The 12,456-nt window shown below is 32.8% G+C and overlaps 1 protein-coding gene across 4 annotated transcripts in view; it reads right to left on the bottom strand.

Annotated features, from left to right (window-relative positions):
• The window catches only part of LOC106711761 (hemicentin-1), a 342,091-nt gene that overhangs the window by 112,255 nt on the left and 217,380 nt on the right, over nt 1-12,456 (bottom strand). For all 4 annotated transcript variants that reach the window (XM_045684717.1, XM_045684716.1, XM_045684718.1 and 1 more), the window contains exon 4: nt 1,853-2,007. In XM_045684717.1, the coding sequence (XP_045540673.1) occupies nt 1,853-2,007 (155 nt within the window). The remainder of the gene's footprint in view (nt 1-1,852; nt 2,008-12,456) is intronic.

The following is a 12,456-nucleotide window of genomic DNA, read 5'->3' as shown; positions in this document are numbered from 1 at the left end:
TCGTTATTTAAATATCTTCGGTAAAATTTAAAAAATAAAAACATACAATAGATTGGAAGTTTCTGCGACAGATGGCGGTAATGTCCTCATATTGAATACAATACGTGATACCAAGATACGACCATTACATATTTAATTGTAATTAACTTCATTATTTCTCATATCGTAAAACAATAATTTGTGGATAGTATTAAATTAAACTAACTGCTGATTTGGAACATTAAATGGTCAATTTAAAATGAGAATTTTACACAAAACTCTTCAATCGTTAATATTATAAATGGAAATGTTTGGATGGATGTTTGTTAGAAGGCTACTTATTGTGATTTTTTTTTATTACCGGTAAAGTTATATTGCTGCAAATGTAAACCTGATAAGCAATTTATTTACTAATATAGAGGTAATAAAACGAATCCAGGAAATATCGCATAACTCTATACCAAACATATTTTTCCTGAATAACCGCTAGTCAATACAGAAGCAATCGACTAACAACGCAATAATCCTCAACCCTAAACAACGAAACGTTTGAAATAAAATATACTTCGATTCATACTTACTTCATCTCTTTCACACTTATATACTTTTATATACATGAGTATAAGTGTGAAAGGGATAAAATTGGCTCGTATTGCCTCAGGCAAGTAGAAGCAATAACGTCGCGAACAAAACGACTTGCCTCAGAAAGGAAATAGTGATGTGCCCGATACCTAATTAATTTATGGATTAACTTCTTTGTATTTTTTATATTTTGTTTCGTAATTTTGGGGCTCGATTATTACAAAGTATGTGTAGGATTTAGTTATACAACCTTAGTAAAGAGGACTTTACTTTTTTATTCTGGTCTGTAATTTAATCTATGTCACTGATCGTGGTAATTGAATGACCATTAATTTGCAGTTTTTATAGGAAATACTGTAGGAAAAAAAGGGAAATTCATATGAAATATGAAGAGTAAGGGAACGAATAGATGGTCAAAGATCAATCAGATTGAATGCCAGTCACTTTTAACATATCTTTTTCTTCTATTCAGTCAAGTCCTGGTTACCCGTATCCAGGATATTCTCGCAACTTTGACTAGATTATCAATCTTATGGGAAGCCTGACCACGTTGTGTCGACCTGTCTGTGTGCATTTAACATTTAATAAAAAGAAAACCTGACGTATTTGTTAATATTTCTATGCCTATTTCAAGATTATTTTTGATGATACTTTAAACACTTCCAATAATTACCTTACATCTGTGTCTCTTACTTATTTTTTTACGGTACACAGGAGATTAGCTGTCAAAATTCCAAAGTACAGTCATTCCGTACAGTTTTTACAAGGAAAATTCCCTACAGTCGTGTCGTTAAATCAAAGTAGATTTACTGCCATAGAATTTCAGCAGGTGCGCAGTAATGGCAGTTTCACACGAGGGCGGTGTAGTAAGACAGAGCGGCAGAGTAGGACATTGCAGTATTGTTGTGTTTTGACAGTAACTAATCTCAAAATTGCAGTACTGCACTGTATACTGCTCTGTACCATTGTTCTGCCCTCCTGTGATATTATCATAAATTCTTAATGTCCTCAGCGAATACGACTAATGTACTCGCTTCAAGTGTTTTGTTTTTGCGACTGTTTTTATGTGACCGTTGAAATATTTTAGGCGGGAATAAAATCAGCTCCTTTTTCATGGACGTATTAAGTCTTTTATAGATACATACTCTTTATGGATAGGCTGTTAAAGATATTAACAGTATAAAAGCTCTAGGCACTGTAATACCTTTTTTGCAACGATGTAGCTTTTTAAAACGGACTGATAAATATTTTATTAACATGGTCCTTCGAATCGGATAAACTGAATACTTACTGTAGGTATGAAAGTCGGTGACCTGTACTGTGTTGCAGTCCTCCCCGACTTGGAGGTAGGTTATCTCACAGCGGTAGACGCCCTCATCATCAGGCTTCACGTTGGTGATCACCAGCTCAGCAAATGTCGCATTCGGTTCGTGAGATATTGACATTCTGTGAACAAAGATAATACTCGATCAGTTATGTAAATGGGTACTAAGGGACTTAGTTACCGCTTTGAAGTGTACACTAAGGGGTTACACGGACTCGTCAACTTCTCGCTCATTTGGCACCGCTACGTCTCGCTATTGCCGCGGCATCCACTCGTTGTCGCCTCGACGTCGTTGATGGAATGGGATAAATTTCGTAGCAAAACGTTATGTTAAGACAAGAAGTAAAGCAATGTGTGTTAACCTTAAAAGACTGATTAAGTAACCAGTAATGGAGAGTAACACGAGGTTTTAGAACCAAGGACAATACAAGAACACATATTATTTTCTTTCAATATGAAGTAACAAAAATCTTATTAACCTATAACTACAAGAACATTTTTAACATCTAATTATTTTTTTTATGCACTCAAGTTGCACTGTTAAACAGACTTAAAAAAAAAAAAAAACAAAATGTTGTAGCTTCGTTTCAGACTTAGTTCACTAAAGTCGAAGTGTAGGTGTGTATTCAACTGCACCTGTTTCACAATTGGTGCTGCAAAAATGCACGAAATAAACTCCGGCTATTGATTGAAAGTGAACTTATTTCATCCGGAACAATAGCCAATTAAAACTAACGCCAAACGCATAGACCTATCAATCTAGTGAGAGCTTAATTACTTACTGGCAACTGAGCCACCTCGCTACAGTTTACTGAGGACGTAGATTAATGCTGTAGGGATACGTTCGCGTCTGGTGAGTATTTACTGTCTGAAATATATAATTCTAGCTATATACTTTATAAGATTATTCAAGTTATACTTCTTATCATCATAATCCATGAACTCATAAAAGTTATGAGATTGAATTTAGATGGCTATAAAGGTAGAGGAATACCAAAGAAAGTATGGATGGATTGTGTGAAAGAGGATATGCGTAAAAAGGGGTTAAATTCAGATATGACGACTGATAGAGATGTATGGAGGAGTAGTACATACTGTATACCCTCCATAGGGATAAGGGCAGGTTGATGATGATGATGACTCTATGATTTCGTAGCACTATATATGAGGGTGTACCAGATTATCGCCTTCTAGATCGATTGATCATTCGTCTTTTTATTAAGAAACCGAAACAATGAAGACGATGTATCTTAAATTAGATTGATAAAATTAAATTATAAATTGCGTCTTGTGAAGACAGTAAAGAACAGTAAAACAATTATGTAGTCACGTGTGAAAACCGCACAGAATGGAGAACCACCCTTCGCGAGATGGTCAAGAGGAGAGGTCGCGACCCTCAGGAGTGAGGAAACGATGCGCAGAGAAAGAGTCACGTGTGTAGGTTGCCTTAACACTTTGGGGTAGTAATTGTGCAAGCTCACTCCAATCTCATTACCAATTTCACGACGTAAATAAGAAAAGTCCTTTGTTTTGATTTAAACACGGCCGCTGCCGCTGTTGCCGGCTGTTTTGTTGGCTAAATAACATTCAGTTTTGTTAATTGCTTTGGCAAAGGTTTGCGGTTTTAATGAGGAAATTTGTTTTAGACGCAATTATAAATACGTTTGCTGTTTGTTTGTGCGGCCGTAATGTACGATTTGGCAATCTGCCAGTTATAGGCCTTTTCTTTGGTAATAAGGTGGTAACCAATATACATTTCCTGTCATTTTTAGCCGACTTCAAAAAGAAGGAGGTTATCAATGCGACTGTATTTTTTTTATGTGTGTTACCGCGAAACTCCGCCCCTGGTGGTCCGATTTTGATAAAAAATATTTTAATCGAAAGGAAGTGCTTGCAGATAGGTCCCTTTTTTTTTTTTTTTTTTTTTTTTATAAATAACTAGAAGACTAGTAGATTTTGAATTTAGCTTCAAATTTTGTTGCGAAAATTAGGGACAATTTTGCTTTCAGCGCTTACGTAGGCTAAACTATAGAACCTACATAAAAATGATGTATAGACGAATTGTAGCTCCGCGATAGCATACATCTATCTTTTATAGTTTTCTCACAATAACCATTTTTTTCTTCCGAAACATCAATTATATAATGTATATTTCTTCCTCGTAGGAATGTTCGGAGATTGATTAATTAGAGGAATTACGTTTTTAATCTAAATGTATTTCTTTCTTTGTTATTGTATATTGTAATTTGTATTGTATTGTATGTTAAAAAATTATATGTAACGATGCCTGGAAAAGGCGAAATGTTCAATAAATAAAAGATAATTTTATAAATGCAAATGTTGAAATGGAATGGATGTTTGTTACTTCATAACTCCAAAACGACTGCTTGAATCTTTATGAAATTTGGCATAGATGTAGAACATAGTCTGGAAGATTACACATGTCCTTAAATTCTTTGTCGTAAAAGTCTTTGATAGAGACGTATGTGACATCGGGAGCTAGTTTTATTCACATAAAGTTATTGGAATTACGAATCTCGGAAACTGTTTTTGACATATCCTTAAATCGTTTACCTCGAGGAAGAAGAGAAATTGATTTCTAAAGCTTCAATATTACTATGTCATGATAGAAAGAAGGTTTCAAATTATTTCGTATGACTAGTAATTAAGTAAAGAAAAAAAGGAAATGAACGAGTTAAAAATAAAAACTGTATTTCCCGTAAGCGGCTATTAATTTTTCGAAGTCGATCCCAACAATTCACTCTGCCATTTTTAATTATTGAATGTCGCAGCAAATAGTGTGCTCGTGTATTTCTTTTTGTTTCTTTGTTACTTCACTTACTGCAGACATTTTCTCTATGCGAGAGCCAGCTTGCAAGACGGAAAGAAAATGCTAAATTAATTACATTTCTATTTCAAAATTATTTCCAACTATGGTGTTTTATAGTTTATTTTCTTCTTCCTACAAGAATAGAGAGTATTGCTTTAATAATTCGATAAACTTTGTGTTCCTTTTTACGCTTTATATCTATCATAGTAATAGCCCAATGGTTAATCAGTTACAAAGCTGTTTAAATTTTTATTTATTAAACTTTATAACAAAATAGCTTCAAAGACAATAAAAAAGCAGTTTTAACAAGAGCATCTCAAACTAAATTGATAGAATCGTTCATCTTAACTGACTTAAGTTCGAAGGGAAAAAAACAGCATCAGAACTTTGGTTTGTGAGAACAAAACAACAGAACATCGTGGAGACTTGTCCTAGATAGAGATGGCGGTTACTAGGTTGAACTTATATTGTGCTGTCTCACGTTTTAGGGTTCCGTAATCGAAAATGAATTAATTTGATTGTTATTAATAGAAATATTCCAAAGACTAACTGCCAAAGAAATGGTTTGTGTTTACTTAATGAAATTATATTCGTTCCTTAAGGTTTATTTAAGTAACCATTTAGCGACTCTGAAAGCGGCCGTCCGTAATAACATGCATTTGCGTTGAAAGTTATGAAATGGAAGAGAGATCTCTTATTTCTAAGTTATTCTAATTTTTATCTAAAGACCAATCTTTTTTACATCAATAGCAATATCATATAATCGTTGGTTCACCTTTTGACTAAAAATATATATTATATTTATACGAAACCCAACAAAAATTTACACGCTTCGATCTTGTCAGTTTTAATACAAAACAAATAGCCGTGGGGCTTGTGTCTCGGGCCCCTTAGTTACGTGTAACTTGCGAACAACAAAGAAATTATTTATATTACCTGCAGTTTTGTTGCCTAACTAACACGATGCCTCTTACATTTAAAAGGGTTGTTTTTCTTTTAAATAAAATAAGGGTGTACAAACTTTGACTGTATCACTTATAGATAAAAATTGTTCAGAATTACAAAACATAAATCAAACTACTTTATAACGGAGATTATACCTCCGTAATTAGTCATTGCTAAGACTTCGTACTCAGAGTCATTGAGTAGTCTCCATTAGCGTAGATTTAGTATGAAAAATCTTTTCTTCGTGGTGATGTTTTTAACTAAATCTAGTCTTCCTTAGTGAACAATTCACGATTCTAAATCACAGCAGATATGATAAATCATCAATTAATTTATTCTGAGTATGGCAGATAATGATGTTTAATTAAAACATTCCAATTTAATAGTATAATTTCGTTAGCGATTAAATTCAGTATAACTCAGCTTAATCGAGAAGTGTACTTTAAACATAATAACATGGGTGGTAATGTTGTCTCTCTTAATTTGTTTGCATTATCTTTCCGTCTTGCAAGATCACTGTTTGCTGACGTATACAATTGTATAGGTTCTTGTATAATGATAATGTATTATTTACTTATCTCTGCATTAGTAACTACTCGTTTTAGAATATATTTCATATTTATATGATCTTTAAGTTATTTATTTAATCTAAGAATTTCGTTTATATTAATTTACTTTAAGGTGACACATATTTGGAATTAATAAAAATAGCAAATAAGACGATACGTTTTTTTTGTTTTTTTTTTTATCAATATAGGTTAATGGTATTTTATACATCATTGTATTTAATTCCTACGAAATGTATATCTGTAAAATTAAAAAAAATTAATTGTCTGTAAATTATACCTAAAAATCGTTTCTCGATTTGTAACGAAAATTATTTTTCGTCTGTTTGTTTACAAATTCGCGTTTGTTCTGTTTAATCTCCTAAACGGCTGGACCGATTTTAATGAAATTTTACTAGAAGGTAACTTATGTGTGCGCGTGTAATTTAAAATATTTTTATAAATTCCACGATGACGAAGTCTCTGTGACTGTTGGTACATCCAATAAAAAAAAGTATAATATACATATTTCCTAGGATATTTATTATAATTTTTAAATAACAATGATTATAAAGTCCAAACTGACGATTTTATCATTCAACATTCACATTTACACCACCTAGGTTCTAGGTATTTCGAAAGCTAAATGCCTAAAGTATAGATATTCATAGTGCTATTTAGAAGCACTAAAGTAGTTGTTCGTTTAATGATAGCTACGTACGGGACTATTAAAACTCGCTCACAATAAAGCCCCTGCAAAAACTACCCGGCCTCGTATATAGTCCCGCTATTACACCGTAAGGAACAATTTAAATGACGAACGTGAAAAAATATCTAGCATGAGTAAATTTATTATTTTTAGTTTTGTTTCATACTAAATCTTAACCTAATATTATATAGGTGAGTGTTTAGATGGATGTTTGATTGGAGGTATTTGGCATTGATGTATGTAGTGTGGAAGAACACATAGGCTACTACAACAACACATACAACGTAATAACGTTTTTTTTAAATACTATGTGGACGGAGTAGCAGGCGACAGCTAGTTTGGGAAATAATATCGCATTTATAAAAAAAACTAGTAATTAGTTAAAAAGTTAATAATTTAGATAGAATAGTGGTATAGAGTTATCAGATTTATTAAATCAATAATAGTAGAAATGCCTTCTTTCACGGAATAGTAGAATACAAAAAAAAATTAAGATAGTCTAGTAATTCCCTACGTGTATTTTAGAGGAAATGTAATAAAATAAACTTTGGTTGAATACTATAAACTGAAGTTTCTATTAAGAAATTCTATTAAAGAAATCCTATTGAAAAAAAAAACGTATAAAAATTAATTTATTAGTCTTCCGATTCTTAGAGATAAGACAGGGACAAAAATATTTTTTTTTACAGTTATTTCTCGACAACAAAATTGCACGGTCACATTTCAAATAATATTTTCATATTTTATTACGTTAATTATTTTTATTATAATACGGTGTGACTGAGGACTGAAGCATCAAAACTCGGTGCGGGACAATAAAGAGGCCCGTAAAAAAGCCCGAGCGGTAAATGAAGTTCGACTTTAAACTTCCTATTTCCTTCCTATAGATACTTTAATATACGTGTCAAGGGAGGTTTCAATATATTATGTCAGTCTTTCTGGTAATCTATACATACAAAAAATTGCAGTGTCGGTATGTAATATCGAGGTAAAAAGGTATTTCGTACACACGATATATTTATGTTGCAGATTACGAAAAATACATTTTTTTAAAGTTGTCTATTTATCAGTCCGTAAGGCCGCATTGAATGCACTATAAATAACAATATAAACGAAAAATTCAAAATATTAGAAACAAAAAACGAAAAAATTGAAACAAAATTGGAAGACCAAAAAATAAAGATAGATAATTTCGAAAAGTTTTCTAGAAGAAAAAATATAGTGATATTCGGAGTCGAAGAAGGCGAAAAAAACTACCAAGAACTGGAAGAAAAAGTTTCACAATTTATAAACAACATGTTAAATATTGGTTGCGAAAAAAATACTATAGAATTTGTACGAAGATTAGGAAGAAAAAATGATAGAAATAGACCGATTTTAGTATCGCTATTGACTATGGGGCTTAAAATAAAAATAATGCAATCCAAAAGTATATTAAACGGAACACCGTTTTATATAAAAGAAGATTATCCCAAGGAAGTATTAGACAAACGCAGGGAACTCCAATCAGAATTAAAGAAAGCAAGAGAGCAAGGAATAAAAGCTATTTTAAAGTACGATAAATTAATTATACTCAATGAAAAAGAAGATCAACAAAACAAAAGCAAAAAAAGGAATTTGTCGGAATCGCCAGAGACTAACACAAAAGAAAAATTGAAACAAAAACAACCCGCAAAAATTAACAAAACAAACAAAATAGACCACTTCATTATGAAAAAACCGGCAACTACATCTCCGCAAGCTCATTGCTCTAAATTTACTACACAGTAGCAACCAAGGCCCTCCTCTCACGATCTCCCATCACGGTTGGTCACCGCGGGAGACCTAGACCGCAACCCTCCATTACGCCGAAAATTGTACATATGTACATACAATGTAAGATCTTTACTTTCACCTGAAAGAATGATACTTCTCAAACATTCCCTAGAGAAAATTAAACATGATATAATAGGGCTAGCAGAAGTAAGAAGACGTGGCAATAACATTTTAGAAGACGACACCCATATATTCTGTCACACTGGTGAGACAAATGGCCTATACGGTGTTGGTTTTCTGATAAAAAAAGAACACAAAAACAACGTGGAAAGTTATAGGGGAATATCCGAAAGAGTATGTCTGTTAAATATGAAATTCGATGCAACAAAATTTTCCATTATTCAGGCCTACGCACCAACAACAGATGCGTCAGAAAAAGAAATGAATGAATTCTATGAACAACTAGAAAAAGCTCGAAACCTTTCGAGCGAAAAAATTATACTATTAGGAGATCTGAATGCAAAGATAGGTGAGCGAAAAAAAGGAGAAGAAATAATCATGGGCCCAACCTGTTATGGAAAAAGAAACCAAAGGGGCGACAAACTAATCGAATACGCGTCTTTCCATAACCTAACTATAATAAATACAATATTCCATAAAAAAATAAAAAACCTATGGACATGGATCTCTCCAAATAAACAACATAAAAATCAAATCGACTATATATTAAGCAATAGACCAAAACTCTTTACCAATATAGAAATCTTAAATAACACCGTATTTCCAAGCGATCATAGACTTTTAAGAGGAACAATTACTCTAGAGAAACAAAAGAAAAGCAGAAAAACCTACAGTACAATACCAATAAACCTCTCGTTCGAACCAAACCAAAAAACCTACCTGTCCGCGTTGAAAGCAAAATTAAATACTACAAACTGGAAAAATATAGATAACGTAGAAAACTATTATAAAAAAATTGAAACAGCAATAACTGAAAGTCTTAATTCAATAAATACCAAAAGAGAAAAGAAAAAAATAATATCAGAAAAGACTATGAATCTTATAAATAAACGTATAACTCTACAACACAAACCTTATAAGACCAAGACAGAGAAAAAAGAACTCTCATCTCTCTATAAAACTATAGACAAACAACTCAAAAAAGATTATGAAAACCATAGAATGGAAATTATTGAAAAGCATTTACTAAATTCTGGAAATCAAAGAAAAGCGTACAAACAACTGCAGACTGAAAAAGCCTGGATACCAACATTAAAAGGACAAAAAAGTTCGGCAAACCAGACAAGGAAAGACTTACTAAACATTGCTACAGATTTCTACAAGACACTATACGAAAAAAAACAAAACACCTACGAACAAAGAAAATATAAAGAAACCAAAGAAAGTAGGGAACAAACTATAGAAACACCCTTTAGTATCGAAGAAATAAACGAAAAAATAAAAAAACTGAAAAACGAAAAAAGCCCAGGTCCAGACAATATACCTAACGAGGCCATAAAGCTAGGGCGACACTTACTCGTTGTTCCTCTTACAAATTTATTTAACAAAGTATTGGAAACGCAAGAAATACCTAAGAATTGGGCAAGATCACAAATAATTGTCTTGTACAAAAAAGGTGATCCATCGGATATAAACAATTACCGACCTATCAGCTTGCTCCCAACAATATACAAATTATTTGCAATGTGTTTGGAAAAAAGGCTGCAACCAATAATAGACAAGTGCCAACCTGCAGAACAAGCAGGCTTCCGACAAGGATACTCAACCATCGACCATATCCATACATTAGAACAAATTATAGAAAAATATTGCGAATTTAATGAGCCACTATATGTTGCATACGTAGACTACACAAAAGCCTTCGACTCAATTTCACACGAAAGTATTTGGAAATCTCTAGAACAACAAAACGTACCGAACATATACATTAATATTATAAAAGATATCTATAGAAAAAGTACAAGTAGAGTAAAGCTCGATCGCTTAGGTTCAGAATTCAAGATAAGCAAAGGTGTGAAACAAGGAGACCCGTTATCACCAAGACTTTTTATAGCAGTCTTACAAAATATAATGAAAGATTTGAAATGGGATAGAAAAGGAATAAACATAGATGGAAACTACTTAAGCAACCTGAGATTCGCGGACGATATAATAATTTTTGCAAGAACATCACAAACAATAGAAGAAATGCTGAAAGAATTGAGTTTCGCTAGTGAAAACATCGGCTTACATCTAAACACCTCTAAAACAAAAATATCTACTAACAGCATAAAGAACCCCATAATAATAAACCAAACACCTATTGAATACGTAGAAGATTACGTTTACCTCGGGAAACAAATTTCACTAAAGAATACAAGGCACAAAGATGAAATCGATCGGCGAATTAATTTGACTTGGAGAAAATTTTGGGCGCATAAAGAAATTTTAAAATCCAAACTATAACTAGGACTAAAGAAAAAAGTAATGGACTCGAATATACTTCCATGCCTATTATATGGCTCCCAAACTTGGCTATTTAACCGATATACGATTTCCAAAATACGATCTTGCCAAAGAGCGATGGAGAGAAGCATCTTAGGCATTAAACTTATAGATAAACAAAACAGTCAATCTATCAGACAGAAAACAAAAATAATAGACGCAGTACACCAAGCGCAGCGCCTTAAGTGGAAATGGGCGGGACACGTGATGCGCGCAAAAGACAACAGATGGACAAAGCAAGCAACCCTATGGTCTGGCCCGGTAAAAGGCGTGAGAACGAGAGGACGACCCAAAGCCCGATGGTCAGACGACATAATAAAAGTAGCAGGAAAATCCTGGTGTAAAACGGCAACAGATAGGGAAAAATGGAGAAAAATGGAGGAGGCCTATACCCAACAGGGGTCATGACTGTTTCTTTAATTTAACTTGTTAATTTTAATTTAAACAAATAATGTATGAAACTATCATGAAATAAAGGCTTATTATTATTATTAAGGCCGCATTTATTCCGGATAAATTTTGAACCAATTTTGACGGGAAGTTAAGCTGATTCACGTTCGAATATAGGTTAGGTTATAGGCTAGTTTTTTAATTCAGCGCTAACGAAGTCGAATCATACTTCTATTATAATTGTAAATTTATACAGCGATCTTTACTATGTAAAATAAAGTGATCTTTAGCACCATTAAACCACGAGTACGTAAAATATTCAACTAGAACACACAAGTAACGTATTCTAAAATCGTTATTTAGAAAATAAACTAACAAAGTATCGGTTAACGTCGTGATGTTAATTCAATGTCTTCACGGTAGAACCGCAAATTAGTTAACGCGCTGCGGATTTCGGTTAACTAATGTTTAACCGGTGCAAGAGGTTCAACATTAACCGCTTCGCTAGTCTAGACTGATGTTTACCTACTGGCTGTATTTAACTTAGAAATCTCTGTACCTAATGATAGTATTTTTACAAATATCAGGAATAAACTTAAGGTAAAAAAGTGCACATTACATCTTGGCATGGGTAGATAAATAGGTAAAAAAAAATTGCTTCCTACATTTTGAATTATCCCGGATCACATAATTTAATTTCGAATAAATTTTGCTATACTTAAAAATATACAAAATGGACCTTCACACAATTCACAAGAACGTTACTATGATGGTACAAAAATATATGTAGATCGTTGAAAATGTATGTCACCCGTTAAATTGAATCTCATATTTCTCCGGGTATTATAAAAACGACCCGTTAGTGTGGGAACAAATTACAAAAATTTCACTT

The sequence above is a fragment of the Papilio machaon genome, chromosome 27, assembly GCF_912999745.1.
Source record: "Papilio machaon chromosome 27, ilPapMach1.1, whole genome shotgun sequence".
NCBI classification, from domain to species: Eukaryota; Metazoa; Arthropoda; class Insecta; order Lepidoptera; family Papilionidae; genus Papilio; species Papilio machaon.
This window is presented reverse-complemented; position numbering and strand designations above follow the sequence as displayed.